Source organism: Pangasianodon hypophthalmus, chromosome 13, assembly GCF_027358585.1.
Source record: "Pangasianodon hypophthalmus isolate fPanHyp1 chromosome 13, fPanHyp1.pri, whole genome shotgun sequence".
Lineage (NCBI taxonomy): Eukaryota > Metazoa > Chordata > Actinopteri > Siluriformes > Pangasiidae > Pangasianodon > Pangasianodon hypophthalmus.
Genome location: NC_069722.1, coordinates 7927068 through 7941780, shown reverse-complemented (window position 1 = coordinate 7941780; position 14713 = coordinate 7927068). Strand labels below are relative to the sequence as shown.

Here is a 14713-nt window from a genome sequence, read left to right as displayed (position 1 = left end):
TGTAACATTGTGCACTATGAATATTATGTTATTGCCATTGGCAGGGCTGGAAAATAATTGAGTAACTGTACCTTGTTCCTACACTACTTTTTACTTTACTTAGTTAGACCTTCAAAGTGCTCATTACTGCTCCATCTCTTCTTCTCTCATTCAGCCAGTGACTGTTTCTAGCTTGTATATTAGTCAAATTTTATTCGACTTTTATTTACATTTCAGTTTAGCATCCAATCAGGTTCATCAGGGTACAAAAAAGCTGCCAAGAATCATACCTGTTGTACCAAGAATCAGACCTATCTGCTGTGACCTACTCATGTAAACAGCGTAATTAGTGCTTTAGCTCTCAGAGTGTGTTTGAAGATGGATGTCAGCAGACTGCATTGTGGACCTTGAGGATGAGTGCCCCAGGCCCTACCTCAATAAAATGTTAATAAAAAAGCAAAGACTCGTAGAACACGAGGTGTCTCCTTTGCCTCCCAAGAAAGCACAACCAACTCCATCTAGTCTGAAGTACTGAAGTAAGTTTTGCTAATTTGCTAATGTTAACTGGCTATATTTAACTAAGTTAGGCTATTTTCTTTGCTAATGCCAGGTTAGACTGCTATCAATTCCAGTAGCTAACATACTTGGCTAGAAGGCAAGTCAAATTCTAGCTAATGGTAAATATTAGTAATATTTAAATATTTACACTATATTTTACTTCTGATTAATTAGTTAGCAAACAATGTAGAGTTACTCATGCATATGACCAGCAAACTTACAGAGATTGAATGATTTTCAGGCAAAATGGTGTAGTTGCTTCTAACAGTTTTAGAAGTAATAAAATTTACTTTGTTTTTAATTGATTTAATCATTTACTGTTTAATATTTGAGCACTGTTTTTTTTTAACTATCACTTGAGTACATTTTTGGCTGGATAATTTTGACACATTATCTATACTTTCAGTGAAGTATAATTCCTCAATACCAGGACCAATAAAGCACAGCTGTCCATTATCTGTCTGTCTGTACATATCATGTTGAGGAGTATTATATTATATACCATAGTGCCAATATTATAGTGTTTTTTTTAATGGCTGCCAACTGTGGAAACAGTTCTGTTCAATTTATGTGTTATTATATGGACTTCTCAACAATAATGTCATGTAAATGTGATTAAAAAGTTTTCAATGCATCTTTCTGTTCCAAAAACTTACCTATCATTACATTTACAGTGTTTCGCAGATGCTGTTATCCAGAGAGTCTTCCAGAAGGGCAATAAAATCTCCATTGAACAACATATCCTTACACTATAAACATGACATGGTCTAAGGATAAGCTATAAGGCTAACAGTGCAACAAACAGTAAATTATACTACTCTTATGTGGCATCAAAAACATGTTTAAATATCTTCTGATTGTTTTCCTGTATACATACATTATATTGTAAAGTGTTAAAACTGGAAAAATTAACTTTGTAATAAAATGCATATACACAGTAGTTAATTATGTTTGAATAAGACTTATGTGTAGACAAATCACAAATTAAAGATTAAAGATTTTTCAATCAAGAGATATAAATCTGTTACAACCTTATCAGTTTTCTCCATCTCCTGTTACGGGATCTGATTTATTATAGCAGTTATTGATCAAAAAATAGACCAGAAATATAAAATAAAATATCTTCAGGCTGGTTTATTAGACACAGGATATGCCTTGCTGAAGCAAAAATAATGACAGTGCAGAAAGTCTTGCCTTATTTGTATGTGGAAAACTGGCCCTGTTTGTCAGATTGTCATTTTGAATAACACATAATTATGTGAACTCAACAAGGCTGGGGCTGAGTCTGACACAGAAAGGCACTTTAGAGGCAACAAGAGAGACTGAATGTGACAGGAAAGCTGACAGGATGTTAGTACATCATTTGTACTTCATTTAGTATGAACTTTGGCATGCTAAGGGTAGGACTTACTGATTTATATTCTAAAAATAGTGCTATTTAAAAACAAACAAAAAAAAATCAAAATCGTTTAACACAATGATTTCAATTATTTGAAACACTTAAGAGATAAGTACATCTTGAAAGTAAGATAATGTCATGATCAGGAAACAGACAAAATAAAACATGAGGCCAAAGTAAAACTGTAAGTTTACTACAGTGCTATTAAACAAGTGGTTCACAAAGTTTAGTAAGCACGCTTGACTAAGCAATACTTAAACATGTTAAAAAAATACCTGATAAACTTCCTCTAGTGTAAATTCATTCATGCATCACCATTCCAAATTGAAAAACTGGGAGAACACTTCTTGACAAGTGAAGAAGCCTAGTTGTGCATTACAAGTGTCTTTTGATGCCAAGTGCAAGAACCACAGCCAGGTACAAGCTGGTCTATAGTTGATTTGGACCAACTTCACACTATGCCAGGAAGGGAATTTTGAGGGGGAAAAAGAGAAGCTGATGATTAAAATGATTAAGTGCAGCTTTAGCCTTTTTTATTTTACAGCTTTATCAAAACTGCCAATAAATGTCACATATCCTCTGGGAAAATAAGCTGGTATATATTTCAGCATTTCAGTGATAGAAATGAACAAGGCTGTTGTATATATAAAGTCTGTTTGGGGCTCTATTAGACCATGGATGAAATACAGCTGGCGTCACAGTCTGTATTAGTATTCTTTTGATTTCCTAGCCAGCACATATAAAGTAAAAGTCTGCCAATTAAACTCTTAGACAACAAGGTTCCATCTAGCATGCTGAAGTGTTTTGGTTTGTCCCCCTAACACTACATGTCCACGTTTTCTGGTCACATGCTGCTGCATGGCTTCTCTCTGTTTGTCCTTGGCATTTCTCTGGCATTTATTTGGATTTGGTTATGGCAAATGAAAAGTCTTCCCCTGGTTGGCCAAATACATTATGTTGGCCACAATTATTTGCATGAAGTTCAACTTCATTGAACTTTTGCTGCAGTACACCAAACCATTTTTTGCCGCACAATGCAAATGGAGCAGCACTATCCACCAAAAAGATCAATATATAGTCCTGCAACAAAGGGGTTGCCTTTCCCTAAGTAGAACCCTTTAGGAAGCTAGAACTGTTAATCATCAAAAGAAATTGAGAAATCTTTTTTCTATGAGACTCAGGGCATCTCCTATGGATTCAGTTGGATGTCAGAGAATAACACAGTCAGTAAAGCTGCAAAAAACGAAAGCCTTCAAGAATTGTAAAATTGCTTACACAGATCAGGTTAAAAGGACAAATTCTAAAGGGGCAAATTCAGGGGCATTAAATGAGAAGGAGAGTAAACACATTAACCCAGCAATATTTCACTCCCTTTTGTGAGGGTTTGATTCAGACACACACAACACACATCTCTATTTTATTACCAATTATATGAAATCCAAACCTTCATGAAAGCCTGAACAGATTGAGAAAAAAAAGAAACCACCAGACCTTTGGACCTATGGACCACAATTCACTCCATATGTCTTTTCAACATTTCATAATTTTTGGGTGTTCATTCTCTTTTGAGAAATTCTTTAAGGCCCATGGATTATGTCCCAATGTCAGTTTAAAAATGGCTCATAGTCATTCCCAGTAGAGTGAAGCATTTACTGGTAGAAGAAGAAACATTGTCCTCAGGGTAGTGACATTTAAATTTAACCACACCGAATTATTTCAAGAAAGACTAGGCTTAAAAAATACCAAAGTCTGGTTTAGTGGTGTTCACATCCTAGAAAATACTCCACCTGCAGGACATTCAAGAGAATATGAGCCTTAAGTACTAGCTGGCAAGCAGAGACAAGTCACTGTTAAAATCATATTGTCTCTACTGGTGGTGAACCACATCTGACTAATTTTTCTGTAAACTGGTCCAAAGGAAAGCAATGGCACCTCCATGTTTTTTGTCCACGAGTGAGTCAAGAGTCTCACAATGAGAGGCAAAGGTGCAGACAAGGTACCATTATGATCATTGACTGCAATATCATGTTGCCCTACTTAATGTAGAAGTGCCAGACAAGGAAACTGGCAGAGTTCATGATAGAACAAATTTATGCTTGTGGGGACTACTTGACATTGAACACCATGAGCGGTCTCTCTTCACGCCTCTGCCACGGGCTCTTCTTATTCTCGCCTTCATCGTCCTTGTCATCTCCATCATTGTCATCATCATCTGGACTGGTCCCCAAATCTCTGCGGTCTTCTGTGATACTACTGTGGGCACTGTAGTCTCGGCTGCGTCTTTTACGTGGAAATGTTCCACCCCGGGACTCTGGAGTGTCATCAAGTAGTGGTGCCATGGAGCCATCCTCTGGTGAGTAGGGGGCTGTGTGGCTCTCACTGCTGGTGCTGGGGTGGGTGGTGTCAATGACTGGGAGCTTAGAGTAGATCTTGCCATGGGCCTTTCTCTCACCCACTTCCTTTGCCTTTCTTTCCTCTTTGCTTTTTCTCTGGGAGGACCTTCCTGAGTTCCCAGGGTATGTCTCTGCATGGTGCTCCTGGGGTGCCCGCAGAGGCTCATTGCCCAGCTCAATGTAGGAGTGCCGGACAAGTGAATTGGCACGGCCATCAAGGGACACAAACCAGGCCAAAGGATGAGGCTTTACGCCCAGTTCCAGTAGCTTCTTCTCCGTGAGAGCCTTCAGCTCTCCATTCATCTGTGTCATGGTGGATTCGTTGAACAGCACAGGGATGTGGACTGGGCCAGAGGAGGCATCTGAACTCCAGTTTTGATCCTGTGACTCCTCTCCCTGCTGGCTGGCTTTTTCTGTCTCGGTCTGCTGCTTGGCTTCCTGCTGCTGTTGACTCTGCTGGTGAGGTAATGTCATGCTCACCTGAATGGCCTCCATATCATGCTGCAGCTGCTGCTGCCTCTCCACAACCTGTTCCATGGATGACAGATCTGTGGAGAGGCGCATGTAATGTGCCGGGATGACTAAGGTAGGAACAACACTGTGGTACATGCTGTCCTTCATTTGCTCCATGGAATGGCAGAAGATGAGCTGGCCTGGCTGTGCATTCATGGAGACAGGTCTGTTCAAGTTATCTGCAGCCTGAGAGGCGGAGTACTCTGGGGGCTTGCTATCCCGCCTTTGCTCCTGGTAGTGACCAGCAAATGGGAGCAACCGTGGCGGAGAAGGAGGATCAGATGTATAACCTTGGTTGTCCTTGGCATTATGGGGATGACGATGGTTTCTACGATCATCAGAATCATCTGTTGAACTATAACTCCTGCCGTGGTTATCTCGCAGAAGGAGATCTAAGTTGTTGGTATTGGTGGAACAGGTGACATGCAGTGGGAAGCTCTCGCCTTGTTTGCTGTTCCCCTTGGAATGGCGCTGCTTGCACCGGAAAAAGTCTTCCCGTGAGCTGTGCAAGTCCCTCGTAGAGGACAGGTCTGATTTCACACCATCTCCAGTGGAGGAGGCTGTCTCCAAACGTCCACCGCTGATGAGGTTAAGGTGAGAAGTTGATGTACCCTGGTCCCTTTTGGAGCTCTCCAGAGTAGATGAGATATACGTTTTACGGCGATGTTGCCTGGGTTTCAGGCATCTCCTCCTGACAGAAAAAGAATGCTTTAGATGAACATGAGATAAAATGCTACTGAATTTGGATGGACATAACATACACTGTATGGCTAAAAGTATGTGGACACCTGATTATCACACCTATATGTTCTTGTTGAACATACAGAGCATTAGTAAGGTTGGGTACTGATGTCAGGCAAGAAGGCTTGGTCAGTAGTCAGTGATCTAATTTATCCCAAAGGTGTTCTTATTGCTACAGTATATAAATATTTTCTAGTCAATTGTGTACCTCCACCCTTGTGGCAACAGATTGGGGAAGGCCCACGTATGGGTGTGACAGTCAGTTGTCTGCATACTTTTGTCCATATAGTAAATATAGAAAAGAAAAAATAACTGAGAAGTGGCCTTGAACTAGTAGTACTGCATCTACTTCAGTCTCACAGCTATACTTTTGTACAGGTGGCCTCACAGCTAGCTAAAGACCACCCCCAGTAAAAAGAGCCATTAATCTGTTCTGGCTTATGTGGTTCGATCTGTTCAGCATGGCCAGTTGGAACCCAGATACCTGCAATAGTAGAGCAACAAGCAGAGCAAGATGAGAACCAGTAGGGCCATAAAACCCAGAATTGTCAGAAGGAAGATGGTGTGGTACATGGTGATATCTCTCAGGCCAGAGTTCAGCACTGTGCCTGGAACAGAAATATGAAAATACTATAAGTGTTGTTAACTTCTGATTTAAAAAATGTATTACAGCATATTTTTAAGATATTAGTATATAATGTCACAATTTACCTCCGCAGGTTAGTGTGAATCTCAAGGGTCTTGACTAGCTGCATTATAAATATTGGGGCAAGTCTAATTTATCAAACACTGGCAACATTCCAGTAACACTAACATTTTATATTTTTAAGAGAGAACAAAGATCTGACTACATGGCTTTGGCTGGTAGTGTATGTCAATGTAGAGGGCAAAGCAGAGCTCACCTCCAGCTGATGGAAAAGCTGCAAGCCAGTATCCTAAATGCGAAGCCACAAAACTCCAGGTCATGTGAGACCCATCTTTCTTAATGTAGCCTGCACCACTTCTAACCCACAGACCTGCAGGACAACCACACATGGATAAACAAAATGAGATCCCATATAGAAGTTCAAACCATAGGCTGAATCAACCATCTAGTCATTTGTATATAAAACCCACAGGTTTTAATTCTAGCCTTCATGTTAAACTAGAATCACTTAATTTAAGTCTATGAAAATGAGACCTACATATCAAGTACTATGAGCACATAAGCGAAATGATATTATTTATGGATTTTAGGTTTTTAAAAATTGGTGTCTGTTCTTGTGGAAGCTGTTCTGATGTAAGGGAGGGAGGGAGTGCTTATTATTCTTACCTTTCAGTTTAGTGCCAAATGGTAGCATTCTATTTAAGACATTACTTCAAAACTCAGTATAGTGAATATAGCGGGATGCAACCCAAACAATGACCACTGATTGCAAAAGTGCCAATGTTCCACCCTCAATTTTCTGGCACATCATCCCCGCGAGGTGGGAAGTACTACAAAGTTCTCTTACTTTGTTCTGTACTTAAGTCTGTTTTTATGTATCTGTACTTTACTTGAGTTTTTCTTTTTTTACTTACTATTTTTAAATGAATAATTTAATCTTTCAAACAATTTTCAAACAATGCATCACTACATTTCTCTAGAACCATCTTTAGCATCAGACAGCTCCAAGGAGTGGATCTAAATTCCAAACAAATCTTTCAACACATGACAACAGGAATGAGACATAAGACCCATCACTGTAATATGTTGCTACACTTTATCAATTTATGTATTTAGCAAGGCTGTTAGTATTGTTAGCATTCACCTAGTGTGTGTGTATCTTCAGAATTCTTATTATGTTAGCTAACATTTGAGAGATTAGGAATAAAGCTGTTGTTAGTTAGCCTTAGCTAATGTTTTCCCATGTTCCTTGGATCTTTGGTGAAAGGGGCACCAATTTACCATCAGTAACTAAATCAGTTCTTTTGTGAAATGTTATTGTACTTTCATTTCCATAATTTAAGTAAATTTAAAGCATACAAGACAGTACAGGAAATGTAGTATTCAATTTGGTGACACCCAACTAGTGAAAACAATACAATAAAAAAATGTTTGCACTGTTTTTCATGTTGAACCATACACAGTGCTAGAGCAATTATCTTTAACCACCTGTAGCATTCAGTTCACACTGCTCAGGGTCAAATAAAAGCTGCGATAAACCTAAATTCTTTTATCCTTGGTCAATTTCTCACACTTGGCAAATTTATTTTCTTGTCCCATTTATTTACGGCCATCTCATTTTCAAACTCTGCTGGCCATTTTGCAGCTACATGCTGTGCTATAATTTATACCTTGAAAGCTCCACCAGTCAATTTGTCAAGTCCTTAGAGGCAAATTAAAAGATCCAGCACAGCTGCCATGCTAAAGTCTGGCCACTAGAGTGTGATGCATGTCCTTAAATCATGCAATCCTTGCTCAGTCCCTGATACAGGGGGCTTTCCCAGAACAGGTCTTGCAACCCTGCCTCCTTCACACTGGAGGCTAAGCTCTCCACTGTCTGTAAAACAAATAGGCTTCAAAGGGAGACTGTTCTCTTAAACTCATGCTTGTACACACACCCACAGCACATGGCTGCGCCTGTCCATTTATTCATACTTTTTTTTTCTAAATCCCAGTACATTCTGTTCACCCACGCATGTTGCATATTCATATCCATTCTTCCCCAGCTTGCCTTACCAAGCTTTCGCTTAACAGCCAGATGGACTAAGACCTCCATTTTACACACTGTATCATCTAATCCAGTGTGATGTATCATCTAATTCATGTTCAGACCTATAAGCTAATGCTAGTGCAGGTTCCCACTAATCAAAGCTGTTCACAGGAAAGCACGCTAAATTATCTGGCAAATTACTACCAATTTAAAACAATGAAAGACAAAATTATACCTCAAGTTATGTTATACAAGATTTACAAGAACATAAAAAGTGGCCTAAAGTTGCTCTTCTCCAGCACATGACCAACCAATGAAAGACAAATTTACACCTCAAGTTACATTATACAAGATTTAGAAGAACATAATAAGTGGCCTACAGTTGCGTGCTTCTCCAGCATATGACCAACCAAACAAACGTAGGTGGTGTTAACAGTAGAAGAGGCCTGTGGTTCCAAAAAAAGTCTTGATGATAGTGGAGAATGCTGTCTAAACTTTCAGTTAGACTTTCAGCAGTCTTTTAAAACTATTACTTGTCACACAGTATGAGATGATCCCAATAGAATTGCAGAATTCTATAAGAGACTGCGAGATAATATGTGTACTCCATGCAGATTATACAATAAATATCCTCTAACAATAAACCTGCAATTAAATTACTACGTTCTGCTTACATCATCAATCAGCATGATCCGGGTTCATTGGAGGAAATGGAGTAGCATTAACAGAATCAGGTCCTTGGTATAGTAGTGGTAATGTCCTGGCTAGAAAAAACATGTTTAAAAGGCAAAGAAGAGGAGTTTTGATCCTTTCATGGCTGGGTAAAAAAGGACAACTACTCATTCATTAAGGTTAGCTTGAGCTAATAAGTATATTTTTTTCTATCTATTAGCATGCATGGTAGATTTGCAACTCATTGTATGCAGGGACAGGGATGTAAGCTGGTAATCAGAATAATTAAGTTAACTTTATGGCATCTAACACCACCAATCTCAACTCCCAAACAAAGATCTCACAACCTTTTACAATGTGCGATTTTTTTTTTGTGACAGCAAAATTGGGCTGAAACTTGTACAGTATAAAGCTGACATTTGAATTCTTACATAAAAAGCTATTTTTTTCTGTACTAGTTGTTACCACTGTTAGTCTATTGGTGTTAAGGTAAAGTGGTAATACTGTAGGTAATACTGAGCTAGCTAGCTAGTTGTAACTTCAGCTACGGCTAGCAAAAAGTTCAAAATCTATAGGTCCTGTAGTTAACAAAACAAAACAAAACAAAACAAAACAAAACAGAGCCCTGCAACAGAGCTACAGCTAACACGTATACCATCTGTATCTAGGTACAAAGTCTACTTATGTCCAGGTTCTGAAATGTGCATCCTATATCCTACATAGATGTGCAACACAACTCTAGCCAGCCTGTCTCTAGTCTGCCTACTGGCTCCCATTAGTTAGCTACTGTAAATCATGTAGGCTTCCCTGCATGACTCTTGCACATGTGCTTTTCAGCAAAGTTTCCTTAGCTCTTCCTCAGTGCTTTTGTTTTTTAGCTGTTCTTAGCAATACAATCAATATAAATAGATAGATTGATTTTAATTTTATGAATTGTCTTTATAAAAATACAACCACCTGAAGATGTTTTGGGGAAAATATCTTCAGAAAGATGCATAACAAAAATGCTGTGTGGATTATGTCTCAAAACACTGTACGTTCCCCCAGCAACCAGCATGAACTGTGCAGTCCTTGTCCTCTGTGCTTTAAAAGAATGCCTGCATCTAAGGTTGCAAATGGCCCTTTTACTCTCTCTCTCTTTCACTCTCTCTGTTTCTGAACCACATTGTGTAACAGTCCCTCTGTGAAGCAGCATTGCCATCATGACCTGAGATCTTCTAACCTCAAACAGCTGCAGCAGATGAATCCCTTCTTGTACTCAAGCATACTGCACCGGGAATGCAGTTACTGCGCTGCTTGTTTATCATTTGGAATGAAAGCTGAATTATAATAGTTAAAAAACGAATCATAACTGCTCACTACAGAATTGTTTTATGCAAGAGATTTTGTTATTAACATTGCAGTTGATTAGGTAAGGAATAACACTTGGGGGCATGCTGTTATAGGACAATAATCAATGATAGTGTGGTGTGATGTGGCCTGACATGAGTTATGAAGTCATGAAGACACTGAAGACTCCATCTATAAATGCTAAATAAACATCTCTTCAGAGACAAAATTCACTGTATTAACAATTACACACCTACACTAAATATGTTTATGGACTACTGTCACTACTGTCAGATCTATATAATATAATTGAAACACAACATTTTCTAGTCCCTCCACAAAGGGCATCCTATTGGTCCAAAAAACTGATAGCTTGCAATGTCAAGTGTGAAACCTAATTTTCAGCTGTAACTGTATGAACATTTGATACACTGCTCATTTCAGTGAAATGTGTCACATCATTGTTTACCTGTCCTGTCCTCAAACCTCCAGATGGGGACACTGGTGGCAGATTTGAGTGGTGAGTCTGAGGGAAGAGGGACGGAAACATGGATAGGTTCTGAGACCTGCACCTCTGTGCCATTGGGTCCAGTGAGTGTGGCACAAACTGCAGCCACTGCAGTCAGCTCTACCCAGCTACTGTTCAAGCCTGAGGGCAGAGAGAGAGAGAGAGAGAGAGAGAGAGAGAGATGAAGAATATAAAGAAGCTTTAAATGTTCTGGAGGGAGGAGTGGCTGAAGTATTCCTCTAGAAGTACAGTACTGTGCAAAAGTCTTAAGCACATGCAAAGAAATGTTGTTGAGCAAAGATGCCTTCAAAAATAATGACATTAAATGTTGCTGCATTAAAAAATTCTATAAAGAGCAGTAAACAGTAATAAACGAAAAAAAAGTCAATGTCTGGTGTGATGACCCTTTGCTTTAAAAAAAAATGAGTAGTTTCAAGTACAATTTGTGCAGTTTTATAAAGAAATTAGCTGGTATGTTTTACTGAGCATGTTGCAGAACCAGCCACAGTTCTTCTGGAGACTTTGACCTTCGCACTTGCTTCTTATTTTTGCAGCAAAACCCAGCAGCCTTCATTATGTTTTTTGTCTGAAAAGTGGTAATATGCGGCTTTCTTTACTGATATTCTGTAACATTTAGTTTTGTGCTGGAAAACTACTGTTTGGAAATCTTAAATGTTTTTGTACTTACTCAATAATGTAGAAGTCATAAAATAGATCATAGTCCTAAAAATGTGGAAATTAGTCCTGAAAAAATAGGGTGCCTAAGACTTTTGCACAGTACTGTATGTCTAACATTCTTAGACATTACAGTCTCAGTGTGGTTATTCTGTATATTTATTGTGTGTGGGTGCTCATAATATTGAAAACAGTGTTTTTTTGGGGGGAAAAATTACACTACTTAAAATTTTATTGTGTTAATTTTTGCTGGCTTAACTGCTGCTTTACACAATTGGATTAATCCACAACTCCAAATGTCACCACAGTGGTTATTATGGTATATTATACCACAGAGCTGTCGAATTCTCAAATTTGAAGGTCTGTATTAATTTTCTATAACAGTGGCTCTGCCAGTAGTTCCTGTGGTAACTTAAATGATAGCTTTAATAATAGTGTGCTCGTTCTCATTTTTATTCCCATAGTAACAACTTAATCATAGGGACTTATATGGTGGATGTTAAGTAAATCTATCTCTACTAAAAAATGGATTTAAAATCGTGTTGTTATTTATCAAAGAAAAACAAATCCTTATTGATATGGTGAAATTTTTTGTTAGGAGGTGTTTATTTAGCAAGTTTTTGAAGGTGTCTGCACTTTCTGTTTTCTTGGTAATGTGACAAGGTAAGTTTTTTTTTGGTCTTATTAATTTCAAGAGAGAAAGAAGGGGCTGATAACGTAAGCCTCTGTCAGGAACTAACTTAACATTGTGGCTGTTCCATAATATTAAATGTAACTATAAATGGTTAAAAATCATGATGTGCTGTTCATTAATAAATTAATAAATCGCTGTTGTGTAAGAGGAATGAAACACTTCAGGATAACACTGTGCTGTAACATACCACAGCATGGATTATTTTCCTATAACAGAATACCCCATCATGTTTTATTCCTTATATGATAGTGTCTCTTTTGAGCTGACTACTGCTGTGATTAATAAAACTAAACCAGTTACACTACTGGCATAGTCAGAGCTTGTATTGTGTCTGAATTAACAAATGCCCTAAATCACCCACCCTGTCTTAATGTGCTTTGGACTTGAACTGTTTGTGTTTTTGTCATTTGCTTATTATTGTTGTAAATGAGTGAATAAAAACAGGATGCCAAAAAATTCTGGAGTTTGTTGTAAATACATTCCTACCTTAACTTAACTTAATTCAGCCTCTGGCCTTTACAAAAGAGAATAAAGCAATGAAAAAGAAAGACGTGTCTGCACGTGGAGACACAACAAAGGACATATTGTAACCTAGCATTAAGTGTTCGTGCTGAGAGGGGCTGGCTCACACACAGGAACATTGACACTAAAAGTGGGGGGAGGAGACAGATCACGCTGTAAACGCAAAGCATGGGACATGAAAATGCCCAAGGGGATTGGACAGTGTGTATAATGCATGACCAAATAAAGGGGCAGATTTTCCAACACTGCACAGACTGGGGGGTGCGATCACAGAGATTGAGCTACTGTAGCAGCCCGACTATCCCTGAAGAGGAATAAGGATTAGTAATGTATAATTCACATAATAGAAATAATGTAATAATATAATGTATAATGTAGTAATCTACTGTACACAGTAGATTTTCGTTAATGATCACTGAAACCAGGACTGTGAAATAGCTCTACATGGCCAACATTTTTCACTGTTGACCTGCTGCTCAAACTGTATGAATGCTTCTGTGCTGATCGGCACAGGAAAGGAAAGAAAACAAGGAGTGTTTTTTTAAAATCACTTTCTAATTATCACTGTCAGTAAAATTAATTGTAAATTGTTAGGTTTGACACTTTGTTGTAGGCCTATTTTTCTCTAAAAACCTAAGTGCTGTTTTAGACTATTTTTGGTAAAAGTTTTCAGTGGCTGAAATTTCAATGAATCCCAAAAAAATAGATTGCTAGCTTAGCCAAAAATAGATCATTGTTTCATTTATTTTGTTCATTGACTTTCCATTTCATAGCTGTCATTTATGATAAAGTTACAAACATGCAAGGAATGGCAGCAGAGGTAGCAATGTAACGTGTTTACAACACTAGCAGATTAAGGCTCAATTATACTTGCTTTTAACTATGTATACGTGTATGCAAGATTGCTACTGCTCTTATCTTTGGTTGTTTGGAGTGTCGCTTGTCCATGTCCTCAGAAAATAACATGACGCTTCCGTGTGGTGCAGCACTATCGTGTATAGCGGGATTAGTACAGCAACATGTGACACTGTCTCCTGAACAAACTGTATAATCAATCTAAACAATCTCAGAAAACAAACTGAATAAACAATTTAATTTCTCTCAAATCACACAAGTATGTACTACTCTACACAGTTACTGAGCACTAACACTAACTATTACAGTTACTGTTTGAGTTTTAAAAGCCTCTCATGTAGACTTTAAACCTACCAAAGGTCTGCTTTTTAGTACCAGTCTTCTGGATCTTCTAGATTAGTGAATACTTTTGAATGCAGGGTCAGGGTTTTCGATTTGAGGCTCAGATCATGACAACAATCATGCCGACGGCAGAAAGTTTTAAAGAGAGACAGAGCTCATCGTTTTTCTAACATCGCTGTGCATGAAATCGCTAAACATTATAAGGTCGAATTTGGAATCCAGATGGACAGGGATGTTTTGGCTCTGACGTGCCACCTAGTGGATGTTGCTTTTAATCCTCCAGATGTACATATGATATGCAAGCCAGTATATGGAAAATCCCATGTGCACTGCCCCTGCTTCTACATCTGCACATAAGGTCATGCATCAAGTGGGTTTACAGTGGAGTTTACCAAAGGGTTTACAGTGCAGTCACATCCCCTGCCTGGAGAAACTGAGGAGATGTAATATGATTTAGGTGGAGTCCAGAGGGGTTTGTAAAATCCAACCTACAGGTTTGGCACTCTTGAGTCACAAGTTGGACACAAACAGGATGTGAACCACTGGAGTGAGGTGTGGTCTGATCATACACCATTACTAACTGTGAAAACATAACAACCCTAATACGTATGTTAACTAAGCTGAACATAGATTTATAGATTTTGTTTCACATTAATGAACTCAAAACACTTTCTGTTTGAGACGAGAGCACCGATCAAATTATTTTCAGAAATGAGATTGGAAAAGAGGAGGGGCTTCTGATGCGTGTCAGTTAATATCAGAGAGTTCAAAACGTCGCTCTTTGGGTGTATTTCTGAGTGATAACTTGGAGTACCAGCATACTCCAATGATAAAACACAGAGCTCCTATGCAAAATGC

General features: G+C 38.5%; 1 protein-coding gene across 1 annotated transcript in view; it reads right to left on the bottom strand.

The window, feature by feature from the left end:
• Positions 1 to 1656: 1656 nt before the first annotated feature.
• fam171a2a (family with sequence similarity 171 member A2a) overlaps positions 1657 to 14713 on the bottom strand; it is a 47250-nt gene continuing 34193 nt past the window's right edge. The window contains exons 5-8 of the mRNA XM_026916785.3: positions 10729 to 10908; positions 6486 to 6599; positions 6068 to 6191; positions 1657 to 5533 (exon numbers count right to left, since the gene is read on the bottom strand). Of these exons, the coding sequence (XP_026772586.1) occupies positions 4042 to 5533; positions 6068 to 6191; positions 6486 to 6599; positions 10729 to 10908 (1910 nt within the window). The 3' untranslated portion in view covers positions 1657 to 4041. The remainder of the gene's footprint in view (positions 5534 to 6067; positions 6192 to 6485; positions 6600 to 10728; positions 10909 to 14713) is intronic.